This window comes from Festucalex cinctus, chromosome 18, assembly GCF_051991245.1.
Source record: "Festucalex cinctus isolate MCC-2025b chromosome 18, RoL_Fcin_1.0, whole genome shotgun sequence".
Classification (NCBI taxonomy): domain Eukaryota; kingdom Metazoa; phylum Chordata; class Actinopteri; order Syngnathiformes; family Syngnathidae; genus Festucalex; species Festucalex cinctus.
This window is the reverse complement of record NC_135428.1, coordinates 5,257,494-5,277,299: the sequence shown is the minus strand read 5'-3', so window position 1 is coordinate 5,277,299 and position 19,806 is coordinate 5,257,494. Positions and strand designations below refer to the sequence as shown.

Genomic DNA, 19,806 nt, shown 5'->3' with positions numbered 1-19,806 from the left:
AGCGAAACGAGGCAAAATTATTATTATTATTATTATTATTATTTATTTTTATTTTTTTTATTTTTAAAAAAAAAAAATTTTAGAGCTCTGAATTGTTCATTCGGTCGTCTTACCGATTCAATGTCTTATCATCATTGCTTTTTTTTTTTTTTTTTTTTTTTTTAATTAAATATTTTAATGTATCACAACCGATATCCCAAAACAGCCTGACTTCACAGGTAAGCAGAACACATCTTACTCATGCCCTGTTTTTGGGCATGGGGACGTATAAATAATGAAGAAATCAAGTTTTACTAAAAAAAAATTTGTGAGCTCCAACTGGTTGAGCGTGCATCATTTTGCCACTAGAGGGTGTCACTCCATCACAGATGCTGTATACTTCTGTTTAACCAAATAGACTGAATAGAAAAACTTTTTGGTGCTTTGTTTTTGCACCAACATACAAGTGCAAATTCCTTGCTTGTGTTGGCAATACAAGTTATTCTGATTCTATTAATTTCAATACAATTTAGCTTCACAGGTCTCCGTGTGATGTGCTGTGGCACAAATTTGCATATATTGTTATAATTGTTATTGTGCTTCCCTGTGGAGCAAGACTATTTTATTTCCTACAACAGATTTGATCTCATTGAAATGTGCAGCAATAGCCTATCGAATGCAGTTCCATATAATTCTGTTGACTTAAACTCACTAATTAATGAGAGAGGAGTGGATAAAGCACATGAGGACAATTGCTCCTTGGGGACTATAAGACTCTAGTACATCAAAGGTGGTACTCCGTGCGCATGTAAAGTAAGTGAGTGAGGAGACAACCGGTTTGATTGAGGACTACGTAACACAGGATGGTCCTGTAATTCTTAAATGTGTCACTAGATGGCGGTAAAATACAGACTAATGGAGGCACAAGCACCCAGAACCTCTCACAAACCATCCCCGTAGTTGCACTCAGTCACTCGTGCATGTACGCTCCACGACAAAGAAATAACGGTTGCTATGGTTACCTCAACAGAAAAATCTATATATTAATTTGTGTGTAATGAGGGGCTACATTTGAGCACTTTTAATACGAAAACAGGCTTTGTAAGAGATGAAACTGTGCAGTTTTGTTGAATTTTTTTTGTTTTTTTTTTCTTACTGTTTTATGCTGGAGTCCTTACAATTTAAGTAATATTTTATTAAATGACTATATCCCCTTTACTTGTCATTTCATAGTTTTTTTAATTTTATTTTATGTATTTTTTGTCATTATTTTTATTTTTTTATTTTTTTATTTTTTTATTTATTTATGGGGGTGTAGAAACTGCCCCCCCCCCCCCCCCCCCCCCCTCATGCGAGCCGGGCCACCCGAGGCCAGCCTACACAGTTGTGCTGCACACGCCCCTGCAGGAAACGGCGCTGCTGCGCGTGCATGGACCGCTTGCTGCAGCTCCCACGCGTGGATGCAAGAATGACACCGGTGCTTCCTCTCATCAAGACAGCCTGAACACTCGGACGCATTTGCTCGATTGCTCTATTTAAAAAAAAAAAAAGCGGCACAATGGCTTCCCTCGTGGCGCATTTACGGACACATCTGCCGATCGCTGCTTTTGCATTCGTTGCATTGTGGAGCTCCGCGCTTTCCATCACCCGCTACTCTATTCCGGAGGAGATGGAAGAGGGTTCCTTTGTCGCCAACCTTGCCACCGATTTGGGTCTTGATGTTCGAAGCATGGTGGAGCGGAAAGCAAAGCTGGACGTCATTCACAGCAAAAATTATCTCGACATCAACAAAGAAACCGGCGAGCTCATCATCCGCGAGAAGATGGACCGCGAAAGCGTCTGCATGACTAAAACAGCCTCATGCTTTCTGAAAATGGACGTCATACTCGAAAACCCGATTCGTATTTTTAACATCGAGTTGGAGATCATGGACATTAATGACAACGCGCCCGTGTTCCGGAGGAAGACCATTTATTTGGATGTTTCCGAGGCAACCCCTCCCGGTGAGCGCTTCTCATTAACGAATGCTGTCGATGCGGATGTCGGTGCTAATTCAATCAAGACTTACTATCTAAGTGAGAGCAAATACTTCAACATTGACATCCAAACTGGCAGCGATGGCTCCAAATACGTCGACTTGGTCCTTAATGGCAATTTGGACCGGGAGACAGATGCGGTGCATCATCTGATTTTAACCGCGGTTGATGGGGGGGTTCCACCCCGATCAGGCACGGCCAGTATTATCATCAACGTCCTGGATATCAACGACAACGCCCCCCAGTTCACTCAGCCGGTATTCGAAGTCAACGTTTCCGAGAATTCAGGCGCAGGGACTGTCGTCATGGTCTTAAACGCAACCGATTTGGATGAAGGCGCAAACGCGCGGCTCTTATATTCGTATACTCTCTACACTTCCGAGAAGACGCAAGAGCTCTTTTCCCTCGACCGACATTCGGGTGAGATCAAGGTGAAGGGTGCGGTTGATTTTGAGGAGAATCGGATTTTTGAGATGCACGTACAAGCTCAGGATGAAGGGGCGACCCCTCTGTTAGGACACTGCAAAGTGATGGTGTCCGTCGCGGATTTGAACGACAACTACCCCGAGCTGACCATCAAGTCCCTGAAAAGCGCCGTGGCCGAGAACACGGCCGTGGGGACGCTGATCGCGGTGGTCAGCGTCGGCGACCGGGATTCCGGAGTCAACGGGGAAGTTGAGCTCACGTTAAGTCAGCAGGAACGCCTCCCCTTCGTCCTCAATCGATCCTCCGAGGGTTACTTTGAGCTCTTGGTTTCAAAGCCACTGGACAGAGAGATCAAGAGCAAATATGAAATCACGCTGAAGGTGACGGACAAAGGGACGCCGCCGTTAACTGAAAGCGAGACCTTCACTTTGGAGATTCACGATCTCAACGACAATGCGCCCACGTTCCCTCAGTCCTTTTACACGATCCACGTTCTCGAGAATAATCTGCCGGGAGCGTTGCTGACGTCTCTCAGTGCGTTTGACCCGGATTTGAACGAAAACCAGTACTTGGTGTACTTCATAATGGAGAAAGAGATCGCCAACACGTCCATGTCAATGCTGTTCTCCATCAACCCGGAAAATGGCGCCCTGTACGCTTTGAAAACGTTTGATTTTGAGCGAGAGAGGGAGTATCTTTTCCACATTGAGGCGAGGGACTCCGGTGTCCCGCCGCTGAGCAGCAACGTCACCGTTCACATCATCATTCTGGACCAAAACGACAACACCCCGGTCATCGTGTCGCCGTGGCGGGCGCAAGGCTCCGTCGTCGAGCAGGTGATCCCGAGGTCAACGGATAAGGGACACCTAGTGGCCAAAGTGATCGCCATCGACGCCGATTCCGAGCAGAACGGCAGGGTCACGTATCAGCTCTTGCAAATCAGCGACAACACCCTCTTCAGTCTCGATCAGTACAACGGCGAGATCCGGACCACCAGGATGTTCAGCTACAGGGACCCGCGGCAGCAGCGTCTCGTCATCGTCGCGAAGGACAACGGCAACCCCGCGCTCTCCACCACCGTCACCATCAAGATATCCACCGTCGAACACGCCATGGCCTTTTCGGAGACGACAGAGTTGCCGCTGGAGTATGACGTCTTCACAGACCTGAACTTATACTTAGTCGTCGGTTTAGGGGCCGTTTCCTTCATGCTGCTCATTACCATATTGGTGATTATCGTGCTCAAGTGTCAAAACCCCAAGCCGAAGCCCCTCAAGATTCCCCCGGCCAATCGGAACAGCGTGATCAGCAGGAATAGCGTGATCAGCCAGCGGAGCTCCACCATCGCAGATTCCACCTTGATCTCCAGCGATGCCTACTGGTACAGTCTCTTCCTGGCAGAAACCAGGAAAGGCAAAGTGGTCGTGAGGCAGCCCATCATCCCCAAAGGTGCCGGCTACTTTGTGTCCAGTATACCCAGGAGCATCGGGCCGAGCGAGACCACAGAGTCCAGAGCATCCACGCTGGAGGTATGTGGTGTGCAAAAGTGTACACAGTCAAATGGCAGATAACTAACATTACGAATAAAAATCATCAACAATAAATGCAGTTTTAATTCATGCTCAAAAGTGACTACAGCAATAAATGCCGTTTTGTTTACTCATTCACTCCCAGACATTTTTACAGAAGCCTTCACTCCCAACTGTTTTACTGGATTTTGACTGATTTTGCAAGGCCCACAGAATATTGTGTTAGATTGCTATGAAAACATGGAAACTACCAAAAGAAAGGGTAGTCTCTTCTTTAATCAGGAAAAAATATATATGTATATATTTCTATCTGTTTCGTTTTGCAGCAATTTGCATTCGAATACAGCTAAGTTTCATCATTATTCACAAATCTATTTAGAATTTTGATTCATTGAGATTTTTTTCAACATGGTCCTGGTTGATCTCCTTTACTCTGCTCCCACCTGCTGGCCGTTTGCGTAATAACTACCATTTCTTCTGTATGCTCTAGCATTAAAAACAAAACAAAAAAACAAACCAAAAAAACGTGTATATACGTCTTTGGGACACTTAAAACATTTGAAATAGAACGTATTTATACGTTTTTGGGAGTAACTATTCCAGCTCAAGATCTATATTAACAGTCCAGCTTTAGTTTTGTAATAATAGCTCATAATAATTCTATATAAGAATATATGGTGCACTGAATCGAGATTTGACATAATTGATAAACAAAGAATGGCAAATTAAAGCCCCAGTTTTGTGATTTTTCGCCAAATTTCCAGCTAAAATACATTTGTGACCATGGAAAAGCAGAGGAAGAAAAAATTCACAAATGATGCAGTGATTTCTTAGTAAATGACGATTAACTAACAGACCTGGCGAGGATTTTAATTATTAGAGTGCTGAAAGAGCCAACAAGCAATCACATTGAATAATTAGGTCAAACAAATACACCAACCCCCTCCCCATCTCGCACATGTTCCACTGTTCGATGTCTCATGTAGTATGTAGGTCATTTATCCCAGATGCATATCACAATAGTGGGTGGCAGAAACGCGGGAATACTTCAAAGAGCGCAAGCACACTTCAAGGACAAGATGAGCCAAATGAGCTGGATCATACCGGGATACGGTTCATGCATATATGTGGAATGGAACTTCGAAGGTCAAACACCACACCTTTCGGAAATTAGAAAAAAATCTTTTTTAACGTATGGATATTTTTATTAGATTAACTCATTTACTCCCAAAGACGTACAAATACGTTCTATTTTAAATATTACCATGCTCCCAAAGATGTAATTATACGTTTTGGCTTTGATGCAACCTCTGAACTGAAGAGAATGCTTGAAGCAATGGTAGTTATTACAAAAACGGCCAGCAGATGGCAGCAGAGTATAAGAGATCAAAAAGCTCTTTTCCCCACTATTTTAAACAGATTTGTGAATAATGATGAAACTTAGCCGTGTTCTAATGCTAATTGATGCAAAATGGAAACAGCTAGAAATACACTTTTTTCTTTCCTGATGAAAGAAGAGACTTTAATCTATCTTTTGGTAGGTTCCATGTTTTTATAGCAATAGGACATAATATGCTATGGGCCTTGCAAAATCAGTCAAAATCCAGTAAAACAGCGAAAATGTCCTGGGAGTGAATGAGTTAATATTTAACATTCATAAGTTTAGTGTGTTGTTAATGATCAACACAAACTCCTTTACTGTATAATTTACATTTGTATAATCTAACTAAAACCCATTGCAAAAAATAAATAAATAAATAATCACCCGTACAACAAAATAAAGCGAAACATATTACCAGAATTAATCTGACAGCTTGCAGACTAAACTAAAGAAATGAACAGGTGAAATATATATATATTGCTATAAATACATACGTGCAGTAAATGTATGGACAGTATTCATGTTTGTGTATTACGTTTGACCTTCACACTAATTGTGCAACTCTTTGTTCTTTATTAAGTTCTCAAAATGAAAAGAAGTCCATTCTACAACTGGAGGTATGTTGGTTGCTATGAATTACATATATATGTCATAAATTTGTTTCAACATTTCTTTATATATGATTCTTTTTTTTTTCACATGTATATTTTGAATGCAAAATTCATTTTCAATTTACTGATTTATTTCGGTTTGGTTTAAAATCCTATGAGTGACATTTTCCTGGACGAACCGTTGCCCATGTTTGTACACATGGGCACAACACTGTGCCAGTTTAAATGCTACATTCAAATTGGCCAGGCTCTGAAGTAAGAAAAAAAAAAAAAAAAAAAAAAAAAAAAACTGTCAGCTTACTGAGAGCACAGATTAGAATGAAATTGGCTGCTGGTCAGGGTCATGTTGTGCACATCTGGCTGCCCTAAATTCTGGCCAAGCCTATGTAATTGCCAAAATTCACATTATCATGCCTGCTTATGCATGCTTGGTCAACAATTATGAGTCTTTTTTTTTTCCATATATATATATATATATATATAGCAGCATAACAAAGTTTTACGAATTCTGAAATGACTGTATCAATGACGCAAAGATGCAGCCATATTTCTATTATCGTTTAACATATTTCCATTGTTTATGTTAAGAGTATGAAAAAATTTTCCTACCCCTCCTAATTTGTCAACCAATCAGCACCCTCTCTGCCACTTGTGTCTTGCCCAGCTGTGTCTCGTTGTGTCAATTAGTGCGTATGTATTTAGTCTCTTGTCTCCTCTCTGACTGCGTCGATTCATTGTCATTTTCCTCCTTTGCTCCACAGCTTGTCTCGTTTTACTTGTTTGGACTTTGTTTTTGTTTCTTAGTTTGTAGCTCATTTTTGCCTCCTCGTTTTTGTTTACAAAACATTTTTTTGACCTCATTCTTTGCCTCCTCGCCCCGCTTCCCTGCATTTGGGTCAATCCTGACAATTCTATTGTACATTTAGAACGATTAATTATGATTAAAAAAAAATTGTAATCACCTGACACCCCTAATGATTTCAATTTTGCCACGTTGACATTGGCACGAACCAGGCAGTCACGGCCCACTGTTGCCTGAGTGAGGACTTTCTGTAATCTTCAGCATGTTCGTGTCAGGACTAATTCTGTGTTCCGTCTCTCAGCAGGCAACCAGAAGAGAACTGCCGTGATCTAATCATCTCTTCCTGGCAGTCATTGACTCGTACGCAGATGTAAAACAGTTTCCTTGAGTCCCTCCAAGCCAACTCTTCTATCCTTCAATCCTCCAAACATTGCCATTAGCTAGATAGGCAGATAGATAACTGTACACTTTATTAATCTCGACCTCGGTTGAATTTAAGCTTCATTCTCCCAGACTTTCTATTTTCAGCATGAATCTGCATGATTCTAAAATGAATCTCATTCGGACAAAGAATTGCCAACATTGTTTTAAACATGAGTTAAGTAGCCTCATGCCATTTCCCTTTCAATGCAACTCAGCGGGTTCCGTAACACGCCTAATCAATAAGAGTCAGGGTGAACGTGATTCTTCCATCGGACTGATTTGCATACAAAAATGTATCAGGTGATCTGTTTCATTCATTTAAATGCTGTGTGGTTGGTTTCCTTTCCTAAATGACATTTTGACTGTTTTATGGGCGGAGCTGTTGTTGGAATAAGGCTGTCACCTGCTAATTGTACTCAATAGTGACAAGTGTGTAAAAATGAACGATCACGGGTGAGGGGGGGGGGGGTTAAGGTTTTGTTGGGGGGGGGGGGGGGGGGGGGTTGTGTCTGTAGTCTACTGTACTTGATAATATTTTGAAAGCTTTGAGTATCGAGTGGATCATTTATTGCAATCGGTTCTGTTCCGGCCATGTGGTAGTTAGTATTCATCTGTATTTAAGGGACAATTTACAATTAGGTTTTAGAAATACTTGGAATGTGGTATTAGGGCACATAACACCTTATAATGTAATAATTTCCTGAAAATGTAATAATACATATTATTATGTATGTTCATTTTCAATACAGTTCTATATTTTGTGTTTTGTTAATCTATGACCGTTATATACATTCATAGTGAACATTTGAGTGTTAAAATGTTTCAGAGTTGATTTTAACCACAAAAAATGTATTTTTAACTCATTCACTCCCAGCAATTTTGACGGACGCAATCCCCTTCTTCGCTGCCGGCTGCTTTGCTGGATTTTTGACTGATTTTGCAAGGCCCACAGAATATTGTTTTCTTTTGCTATAACAACATGGAACCTACCAAAACAAAGATTAGAGTCTCTTCTTTTATCACGAAAAAAAAAAGTAATTTCTATCTGTTTCCGTTTTGCAGCAATTGGCAACATGGCCCTGGTTGATCTCTTATGCTCTTCTGCCACCTGCTGGCCGTTTTTGAAATTACTACAATTTTTTCACCCGTTCTGTCGTTGAGAGGCTGCATCAAAGCCTTCTGTCTAGCATAAAAATAAAAATAAAAAAAAACGTATAAATACGTCTTTGGGAGACTTAATATATTTAAAATAGAATGTATTTATACGTTTGTGGGAGCAAATGAGTTAACATTGTCTAATTTAAATTGAGGTCAGTGGTGGAGTTAATTGACAGAGTTGATTTATTTAGCGTTAAACCAACTCTGCAAAGAGTTAGTCAAGGCAAGCTCCGCCTACTTGATTAGAACTGTTTTGCCGCAAAAACTTCTGAGATGTTATATATCTAATAACGTAATACATTAAAAGGATATCACAAGCAAGATTTTTTTTTTATTATTATTACATTACTGGTGAAATTATTACATTATTGAGTTTTGCTACATTTTTGGTTGAGATAAATGCCAATGTTATTATATTTGCAGGAAATCATTATATTATATGGTACGATAGAAAGCATAGGAAATACGACATTGGGAACTTCAATGTGGTGAAAATGAATTGTACATTCAAACATGCTGACACATACCACTGCTTTAAAAAAAAAAAATGGCTGTTCATCTTTTTTCTATTAAAAATATAAGCTGACAAAACTGGCAATAAAAATGTGATCTAAAAAAATAAATTTAAAATACAGCAAGAAAAAAAAATCTATATTAATATTTCAATTTTAATAATAAAGCTATCAATTTATGTCAAATGAATATTGAAATGTTTTAATCTCAGTCATGATTGAACTGAAGTTCGTACAAGGTTGATTATTTTTCGTTTTATTGCTAGTTTGTGTCTTCAACTTTCAATGCTGCTTCTGTGGGCTTTTTTCAAGGGCATTTTGTGTTGCATATGTGTAGTTTTAGTGGATTTGATGTGTTGATATTCTGTCATTTTTAACTTGACATTCGAAGATGCTGTCCTTTTCTCGACCTTTTTTTTTTTTTCACCTCCAAAATAGCGCTCTCGCGCTCCAGCAAGGCACACGAATTTCATTTCACGGAAACAAGTGACTCATTAAAAGCAACTTATTTGGGTGCTCCGTAATAAGCTAGTTCGAGGATGTGGTTCAAATTGCAGCGCTCAAGTACTCAATTTAATGCACGCACAAATGAGTATTGAGCTAAATACTGCGACGTTTTCAAATATGCACTCTCAACAATGCAACGAAGAGGATGATTTATCCAGAATGATGCTGAGCAAGGCAGCAAAGCCGAAAATGTTTGTTACGTTTGCTTCTATTACAAATTATAGGTGACTATTTGCTGTGGACAACACACATATGTGCAATCAATTTTTAAACCAGTCAAGCGTATAATTGAACATCGAATACGCTTTTTGTGTGCCTTCTGCATTATTACAAATGAAAAAAAAAAGATTTTGCATGTGACATTCTGATCAGTATTGTACACAAAAAGTTGGAAATGGTGTCACTGTGCATCATAAGCACATGGAAAATATGCTGTGAACATTCAACAAAAATTAAAGTGTTATAATTGACCAAAGAAAAGTTTTAGAAATATTATTATGATCGGACTAAATGGTTGTTGGAATTTACTTAGCAAAATTACAGTTCAATTAAGTCAGCCGTTTGTTTTGCAGAACGAGTAGATGCATTTACTGTAAATTGAAACACTTTCTACATGTGTGTTTTTTTTGTTTTTTTTTATATAAATAAAGTTTTGTAAGTTCACTGTGATCTAATAATGGCACAGGGGGTGCTCGTTCTCGCTTGGTGTTGTCGTCCATTTCTCATTTGTGAATCAACTGTAATCACCAGACCGATTGTACAGTATACTTGAGAGTTACATCAGATGTATTCAACTTAATTTTCCACTTTCGTGGATCAAAGAGCGAATGGGAGAGAATGGCCTTGCTTTCTTTTTCAAGTCGGGTTATTTGTCGGGTTTTGATGTTGCTTATTTGGCTTTATTGTGCTGCTTGATCATGATAATTTGAATAAACTTTTTTTTTTTTTATATAATCAGTCTCGCTGTTGTGCCTCTTGATGGATGAGAAAGAAGAAAATCTGAAGCTCGTCGGGTGTCAAAGACATGCACTCTCTGAACTCCCTCTCACGCTCGCATCCTGACCCAGTTTCTCCGTTAAACGCCGCGCGCTCATTCTTAGGAACCGAATAATGGAGTTGTGCTTCCACTTTGACTCGCAGGGGCGCAAATAGATGCTTTGTCAGGTTGGATTAAAGCCGAAAGAGCTGCATATTTGCATAGTTTGATCCTTCATTAACTCATTCACTCCCAGCTATTTTCACTGAAGCAAGTGGATTTTAACTGATTTTGCAAGATCCACAGAATATTGTGTTCTATTGCTATAAAAAAAAATGGAACATACCAAAAGAAAGATTAGAGTCTCTTATTTCATCAGTAAAAAAAAAAAAAAAAAAAAAAAAAGATATATTTTTATCTGTTTCTGTTTTGCAGCAATTAGCATTCGAATATAGCTAAGTTTTATCATTATTCACAAACCTGTTGAAAACACTGGCAAAAACGGCTTATTGCAACATGGCCCTTGCTGATCTCTTATACTCTGCTGTCACCTGATAGCCTTTTTTTGTAATAACGACCATTGCTTTAAGTGACCTCTTCAGGTCAGAAGCTGCATCAAAGTCTTCTGTGTGCTCTTGTATAAAAAACGCAACAAAAAAACTAAACAAAATAAAACGTATAAATACGTTTTTGGGTTTGAATGAGTTAACATACATTAATTTATGTCTTGTCTTGCACAAAAGTGATGCGGGAGGTCTTTCACGTTTTCTGCTATAATTGAGTTCTATAAATTAAACACTAATATGTATTTAAAACCCCGCCTACTGCCCGAAGCCGGCTGGGATTAGTACCTTTACAAACACATTTTGCAAATTGCTGTCGACTGAAAATGACATCACAAGGGCTCAGGTAACCAATCACAGCTCAGCTTGTGAATGTCACATGACCAAACCTAGAAAACAGATCAGCTGTGATTGGTTACCTGAACCCCTGTGATGTCATTTTCAGTCGACAGCAAGTTGCAAAATGCGATTTTAAAGGTGCTAATTGTACGTGAAAAATAATGAAAGTATCAAATTACCGTATTTTCCGCACTATAAGGCGCACCTTCAATGAATGACATATTTTAAAACTTTTTCCATATATAAGGCGCTACAGTAGAGGCTGGGGTTACGTTATGCATCCATTAGATGGTGCTGCGCTAAAGGGAATGTCAACAAAACAGTCAGATAGGTCAGTCAAACTTTATTAATAGATTAAAACCACATTTCTGACAACTCCATTCACTCCCAAAATGAATAAACAGCTGTTTTATTATTTTCTCTGAGGTAAATTATTAGTATTAGCTAGCGATCCAAGATGGCGGGATCTTCTGCGCATGCGCGTCACCGATCGTGCAGGGTCACCGATAGCGTCTTGACAGCGAGACCTGTTGCGGCTCAATATTGATCCATATATAAGGCGCACTGGATTATAAGGCGCATGGTTGAAGGCTTTTAGGTGCGCCTTATAGTGCGGAAAATATGGTAATTATAGACAAAATATTAACTTTTTATTGCTATATTGGGCTCAATAAGTGAAGCATCCCTTGAATACTGCCTAAAACAATCCCTTAAAAATCAAGGAATGACAAAAATGAAATATGAACGACTCTGTTACATGACAAGACTGGGCAGGTATCAAACTTGAAAACGAGAATGTGCCGCGCAAATGGTGAGTAAAACGTTACAGCCCTCAGCTGTACTTTGCTTCCATTCCATCCCCATTTTCTGATCTCGAGTGGGCTGATTTTGTAACCCAGCTGTGAGGAGCCAAGCCACTGACTTTGTCTCGCATGCCAGCCTGGTAGCAAATCCTCAGATGACCCTGCAAGGAGACTCTTTGCTGATCAAACATTAACAAGTAATGTTTAGGATGTACTGTAACCATGTTAGATGGGGGAAGACTTTGGATAAAACTGCTTTGTACTCCTCGTTTGAGGAATTGGCGCAATCACGATGATAAATTCACATTTGTTTATCAGTTGTGGAATAAGGGCATAACTGATCCACTACTAACAAAATGATCAGTGAGACACATCGCGACTTGGCTTCAGTATCGGTTTCACTGTGTTCTCCCCCCCCACACACATGTGGATTAGTTTATTAAAAGATGTAGCTTTTCAGATTTGGATACAAGCGGTTTAGGGGATTTTGAACAGATTATATTTAGTTGCCAAGCTTTTTTTTTTTTTTTTTTTTTTTTTTTTTTTTATTAACAACTATTCGAAAGTGAACAGAGCTATTTCGTCACTAAACGCAATAGTGATTCTTTGTAAAATTGAATTGCACCTCTTACCATATTATATATAAAACTGTTATGAAGTTTACAATTGTCCAGAGTGTCTAGAGCAAGATGTGTCCAAACTACGGCCCGGGGGCCATTTGCGGCCCGCCATCCATTTTTTCAGCGGCCCGCGACGTATGCTAAAAATGGCGTTTGACTCAGTTCAAATCAAATAAAAACAAAAATGTTTGGAGATGGTCAAATTAAGACGGGAGGGTGTTGAAAAAATACAGGTGCTATTAAACATTATTTTAGTTAACTAAAACTAACGAAATAAACTAAAAATCCCAAAACTATTTCGAAAAAAAATGAAAATGCTTTTGAAAAAGATGAAAACTAACTGAAATTCATTTTATGTTTACAAAACTAACTAAAACTATAATTATAGCAAAAATGTTTTTTAAATATTGCGCACAAGTAATACACATTAAAAAAAATAATACTAATACTGAAACTAACTAAAACTAAACTAAAACTAACCATTTATTAAAGAACTAAAACTAATAAAAACAGAACCCTGAAAACTAATAAAAACTAACTAAAATGAAAAATTCCCAAACTATAATAACACTACTGCCATATTACAAATAAAATGCTCGTAGCATTTTTCTAAATATGCAAAAGCACAAATCAATTATTTGTACAATATTTAGGACTAAACACAATTTCTCTTCATAACATTATGTGGCCCTTGCGTCCTTAAATTTTCTGTATGTGGCCCTTCGATGAAAAAGTTTGGACACCCCTGGTGGAGAGAAACACTCCCTTAAGGGTGTAGATGGCATCAAACCATTCAAGCCTTTGCACTGGCTGGCTTTTGAGCGGAAACGTGCTCTCTGGCGCCATCTGTCGGTGTCATTAAACCCTGAGCGTCTGAGATCAGGGTGTTCGTCATTCATCCTCTCGTGTAAGCAAAGAGAGTCTGGCGCCTTCAAATTTAATGCTATTATTACACACGTCAAATATTTAACAATGGGAGGTAAAGATTACATATAATTATGAAAGATCAATTGAGCTGTTTGAAAATAGTTGCAATAATGCGAACTGCTTTGTATTTTATTTTTATTTATTTATTAATTTTACACATTTGTCCTTTATCTAGTGTAAAACAAAACAAAATCATCTGGTTGAGCTGTATTAAGAATAAAGTGTAAAGCAGGACTTGGACATGTGACTCAATTGTACGAGGAAGAACAGCAGGGAGCCCACGCACAATGGGGGCACGAGTTTTTTTTTTTTTTTTTTTAACCTAAAGCCTCGGTTTCCATCATCACTGGAAGGGGCAGTGAAGAGGAATCCAGTTCAGTTCAGCTCTGTGATGCGTTAGCTCGGCCTTAACTCGTAGGAAGAGTGAGTATTTTTTATTTTTTATTTTTTTTCCCCCCCACCTCCCTTTCTTTTGAGGAGGGTCTGTGCGAAGAGATAAGTCAGTGAGTGCAAAGCTGCAGAAACAGATATGAACAGATTGTCACTCCGATTTGAAAACACACAGAGAAGCGAGGCAGGAATACAAATGCGTTAGTGCGTCTGTAAAAAAAAAGAAATGTCATGTGAAACGCCAGACAAATTCTGTCATGTTGCGTTTACGATACGTCAGCAAAAAAAAAAAAAAAAAAAAAAAAGAAGGAATGAGATTAGAGAGAATTTCTATTGTAATTATTGGATTATTCATAAACCCAAGTTTATATTTCAATAAGGAAGATGCCTGATGTTCTCAAAGGAACAAGTGACTGAAGTCGTGTGTTGATCTTGCGGTCAGCCTGATGGAGCACGATGATAGAACTAAGTGCAGTGCAGCTTGGACTCCATCTTGAGTGATGCCTGTGGCAGATTATTTATATATGTCTGCCCTTGCCAAGGGGTCAGTGTTGCATTATGATGTTGGCCATGATGTTTTGTTTTGGGTTTTTTTACCCCCTCAAATAGCCACATCAAAACTAAAATTCAAAGAACATGTCACGTACGCTACCTGCACATTTCACACAGGTATAGATGCGCTGTCATGAAATATTTTAGAAGCTTTCATTTTATTTTTGTTTTTTTTCTTTTGCATTTATTGATATTTTAATTTGAATTATGCACATAATTCTCACCCACAATGGGATACACACAGAGACTCTATTCTGACCAGGTTTTGTATTTTCCCTCATTGTTATTTTTGCAATCACCAGTTGTTTTAATAATTTTTTTTAGAGCACATTTATTTATTTATTTATTTTTGCTTTTTCAAGAGCTCAATATTGTGCATTCGGCAGGCTTACCTATTCAACATGTCATCATCATTGCTGTCTTTTTGTGTGTGGGTGCGTGTGCGTGCAAGCGTGCGGGTGTGTGAGTTTGCGCTCATTAATTCATCTGAAACCCAATTAAAATCCCTCACCCTTCACCTTAACCGGATACTTCAGAGTCTCGACAGAGTCGTGAAGTTCAGAACGTCAGGAGACCAGAAGAAAGATCAAAGGAAAGAAAGATGAAGCAAAGTGAAATCCAGCACCAACCAGACACCACCTGCCACCCACATGGCTGCAAAACCAGAATCTTTCACCAACCCCAGAAACTTCTAAATTCCAACAGATTAGGGAGATCTCGAGAGACCAGAGGAAAAACTAAAGAAAGGAAGTAAGGAAGGAAGGAGGTGAAGCAGTGTGAAGAGTTAAGCTGAAGCTTCCAAATGTCCAGTTTAAAAGGGAAGTCAATAATAATAATAATAATAATAATAATAATAATAATAATAATAATAATAATAATAATAATAATAACCATTGACGTTATATCCAAAAGCACGATATTGTGCTTTTTTTTTTTTTTTTTTTTTACAGTATTGTGACATTTTTTAAATATCGCCAACATCCCCACGATATCGTGATAATTATCGTATCGCGAACTTCATATCGTAATAATATCGTATTGTGACGTTTAGATATCGTTACATCCCTAATACTTAAACAGTGAGGTGCAAAGGTATTTGACACGGTTATATTTGCAACAGAAAATATGCATAAATCTCAAAACATTATGTAAATGTGCTCAGTAACAGGAAGAAATAAAAAGCAATATTGATTCATTAGCCACGCAAGCAACATTGGTGCAGTACCATCGCTCACAATGTAGGAAATAACATGTTGACAGTTCTATGTGGGGGGATGTACGTCAAATTTAGGACAGTGATCACAACTGGCACTGCAACATGCAGCAAACTGCGGTTGTCATGGAAACACAATGTTCTGATCTTATGCAGCCGATCCTAAAATTATTTCTACCGGCAGGAAGGAACACTTAACAATGCACCTTTGAACAGGAGACGACTTACAGCTATTTGAACAACGGCAAGAATGGACGTAATGTGGCTCCCATTTTTTTTTTTTTAGAGTAACGCTGTCCTACTTTGAGTGACATTGCTGATGCTCTAATTGTGATGTGAAATGAACTGGCCCACATCTGCTTATGATCAATTCAAACATTGCACAGTTCATTGACTAATTTTGAAAAAAAAAAAATGTATTTGTTTTTTTTAAGCATTTCTATCCATACATTCAATCAAGTAAGCAAACATTGTTTATTTGTCATTTTCACGATTTATTGCATGATTTCTGTTACTTCACTTATTTAGCCCATTATAGCAATAAAAAGTTAATATTTCGTCTGTAATTAATTTGATACTTTCATTATTTTCCACGTACAATTAGTACATTTAAAAACACATTTTGCAACTTGCTGGCGACTGATGATGACATCACAAGGGCTCAGGTAACCAATCACAGCTGATCTGTTTTCTAGGTTTGGTCATGTGACATTCACAAGCTGAGCTGTGATTGGTTACCTGAGCCCCTGTGATGTCATTTTCAGTCGACAGCAAGTTGCAAAATGTGTTTTTAAAGGCACTGATTGGACACGAAAAATAATGAAAATATCAAATTTATTATAGGCAAAATATTCATGTTTGACTGCCAAAAATGGCTAAATAAATAAAGTATCCCTTTAAAGGTAAAAAAAAGAAAATGTCATCCCAACGTACTTAAATATGCAAATTTATTTAATCGTATTTGCAAATACGTTTGAACGTATGTGCACGTTTTATCGTCTTTGCCAGTCAAAAATGTTTACTCCACTTTGGCAGTGCACTTCCACACAATGTTGCCCTGTTAAAGATACAAACATGTAACAGTCACTACCGGACGGAAGCTGTCCATGGTGCTGAAGGGAATTTTGCCTCCTACTTCCATTCAAGCAGTTCTTCTCAATTATTTTCTGTCATGCCCCCCCCATGTAAAGTAGAAAACATCTCGCGCCAACCCTCCTCCCCGCACCACAATAAATTTAAAGTGCATCTGAAATTAAAAAATACAAATAAATCCTTAATTAATGTCATAATCCTGCTCTCAGTATGTGTTTGGTGTTTTTTCCAGTGGGTGAGTGAAGGGGGCGTGTCCACCTGCGCCACACCTGAGGCCCATTGCCGCAATCAAGAGGTCTTTAACACATTCATTGCCAGACCAGCAAAAAAATGCATCATTTGACGTCTTTTTCCGTCAATGGCAGTGAATGAGTTAAACGTGGTGAAAATCAATGAAGCAATTATAAATTGTTGATATAATGTACAGCAGGGGTGTCCAAACTTTTTCCTCTGAGGGCCACATACAGAAAAATAGAAAGCTGCAAGGGCCACTTTTATTTATTTTTTTAGTTATTTATTAACACATTCATTGCCAGACCAGAAAAAAAAAATGCATCATTTGACATCTTTTTCCGTCAATGGCAGTGAATGAGTTAAAAGGACTCCCGGAGCGACAGATCACTGTCGGATTATTTCTTGCACGCAGCCCTTGCTCAAGACGTTCTCTAGACCTTTTGTTTATGAATCTTAGTCTAGCGTTCTAGTGTAGTCTTGTTTTGATTTGATAAGTTAGTATTTTTCCACGTGTATCTGCCACGCCGCTTTCTGTTTTGTATATAGTTAGATTGTAGTGTGTGTTATTGTGAATAGATATAACTAGCTTGCGTTGTAAGTATTTTTTGTTAACCCCTGTTTTTTTGTTATTAACTTTTCCGAGTATTGTACTCGCGCTTTATGTTTTTTTTTTTTTCCTCCTGGCATCTGAGCCAGCGTTTTGGTGGGTTTGTGAATAAACCTCATCTAAATTGTGTTTTCCTGTCTGGGCCTCCATTTTTTTGGGATCCACTTTTCCACCGACAGCAGTAAGTACGTTACAATTAAACTATAAACATTTTTTGACTGACCATGTCAAACCATATGCTACGGAAAAAAAAAATTACATAAAATCGATAAATAATAATGCATTCAAACTGATCGGCAACATTAACTCAGGATCACAATATTAAAAAAAACAAAAAAAAACTTTAACCTGCAAAACAAAAATAAATAAAATAATTTGTGCTGATTTTTTTTTTGATTTTTTTTGTTTTTTTTGTTTTTGCTGTGGGTAAAGCGCGCATGCTCAGTGCAAACAAAACCCCTACACCACCGAGCGAATTCTCCCTGCGCACACTCTGCCGATAATGAGAGCGCCACTGCCCCCTAATGTAGTGGAGGTGCAATTGCACGTAATTCTTGGACTGTAAAAAAAAATATAAAAATAAAAAATCATGTTCCGAGGTCAAACGCGTCCCCCGGGGGGGGGGGGGGTACAGATTCTACTAAACACTCACTGGCCATAAGATTAAGTACACTTGCACAAACTAATGAAAACCAATTGTTTTTTGCAATATGTTTAATGATTAAAAAAAAAAAGCGACATAGACAACGTAAGCAGAGTTGTCAAAATATCATCTAAAATTCATACTGTACTGCTTTGTGCTTTGAAAATGAAGACGTTTTCAAACAAGTCTCGTAATTGTTATAATTGGAATGTGCCCACTCTTGTGGTGGTTAGTCAATCAGAGTATACATCACTTTCACTTCCAATAGCTGCCTATCTGAACTTACATAATCTTTTTTATTTTTGCAGCAGCAGAGCATCAGACAAAGAAACTCTGTCAGGTTATGATGTAACACAGATAGACAAGCCCATTCACACCTGTAGGCAAGATAAGCAGTCTAACGCATCTCTTTGCACAATGTGATATCCCAGTTTCATTTGAATCTTTTATGATGACAATTTTTTTCTCGCATCTAGTATGCAAATGAGCTCTATCAATTGATGAAGCATTTCATTGCCTTTGGTGACATTTTTCTTTAACCCGTATGCTACCTAATTAGGCTGTTTACGAAATGAGCAGCCAGTCTCGGTATATGTTCAACATATCTCGTTGTTTCCTCCCTGGCAAATGGACCGGAGGGAACATGATGCTTTCTGCTTTCCGGGGGTCCACCACGGGCGTTTTCCAATGCGATGATGTGACCTGACAGTCTGGGGTCTACCACTGACAGTGATCCATGTGGAGGGAAGGTTGTGATTGTCAGTGCAATGTTTTTTCTCCCTTGCTGCGCCTTGCCCAAAATGATCGTCATGCGGTGGGCTGCACCGCACAATCGCTACCGGCAAATGAAGCATATCCTTGTGACTCCGGTGCAGACAATGGGAGGCAAACATAAGCAATGGGAGGCAAACATTCATCACTGTCATTTCTCTTCCACGGACAACACCCCATAACGATCAAATGCACTCAGTCCATTTTGACGTGGTGCTTGTGCGACATTCCGTGTTTACGATTGGACATAATTGTCATTAATATGACTGTAAAGTGAAGATATTTGTTATTTAATAATTGGCCGCGTGCAAAGCAAGAACCCACCCCAGAACCGACATCGCATTGGGTCTTTTGTTGCGCGCAAGGGTGGGATGGAGCACTACAAAAGTCAAGCTAGCTGTAATCTTTACGCTGTCTTCCGGTTATTGTTTTCAAAATAAAACCACATTAGCGTATGTCACACTCTAAGTACACGTTGATGTGACACAAATTAGTCGAACTCTTCCCATTCCAAACAAAATTTACTAGTTTTGATCGTACAACACCTGATCATATTTTTGCGACTTACACAAACAGTGGCGTAATTTTTATTTCGAAAGGATACTTGGGGGGGCATTGCGGCTGCTTTGACAGATCCTCACAGCTCCAGTGGCGAGGAAACACACCCGTCAGCAGCGCGCATTGGAGACAGGAGGAGAAAAAAAAAAAAAAA

At 38.7% G+C, this 19,806-nt stretch overlaps 1 protein-coding gene across 2 annotated transcripts; it reads left to right on the top strand.

Moving 5' to 3' along the window:
- The first annotated feature begins 1,351 nt into the window (after window positions 1-1,351).
- On the top strand, window positions 1,352-7,632 carry LOC144006768 (protocadherin alpha-C2-like). Of its 2 annotated transcripts, none has more exons than XM_077505794.1 (3): window positions 1,352-3,970; window positions 5,932-5,968; window positions 7,069-7,632. In XM_077505794.1, the coding sequence occupies exons 1-2, from the start codon at window positions 1,538-1,540 to the stop codon at window positions 5,941-5,943; spliced, it is 2,445 nt and encodes an 814-aa protein (XP_077361920.1). In that variant the 5' UTR covers window positions 1,352-1,537; the 3' UTR covers window positions 5,944-5,968; window positions 7,069-7,632. The 2 variants fall into 2 exon arrangements, with proteins under 2 accessions (XP_077361920.1, XP_077361919.1); XM_077505793.1 differs by having other exon boundaries at window positions 1,353-3,970; window positions 7,066-7,632.
- The last annotated feature ends 12,174 nt before the right edge of the window (window positions 7,633-19,806 follow it).

Excerpts from the sequence above, each read along its gene's own strand:
- LOC144006768 (XM_077505794.1), top strand. The coding sequence starts at position 1,538 with ATGGCTTCCCTCGTGGCGCATTTACGGACACATCTGCCGATCGCTGCT.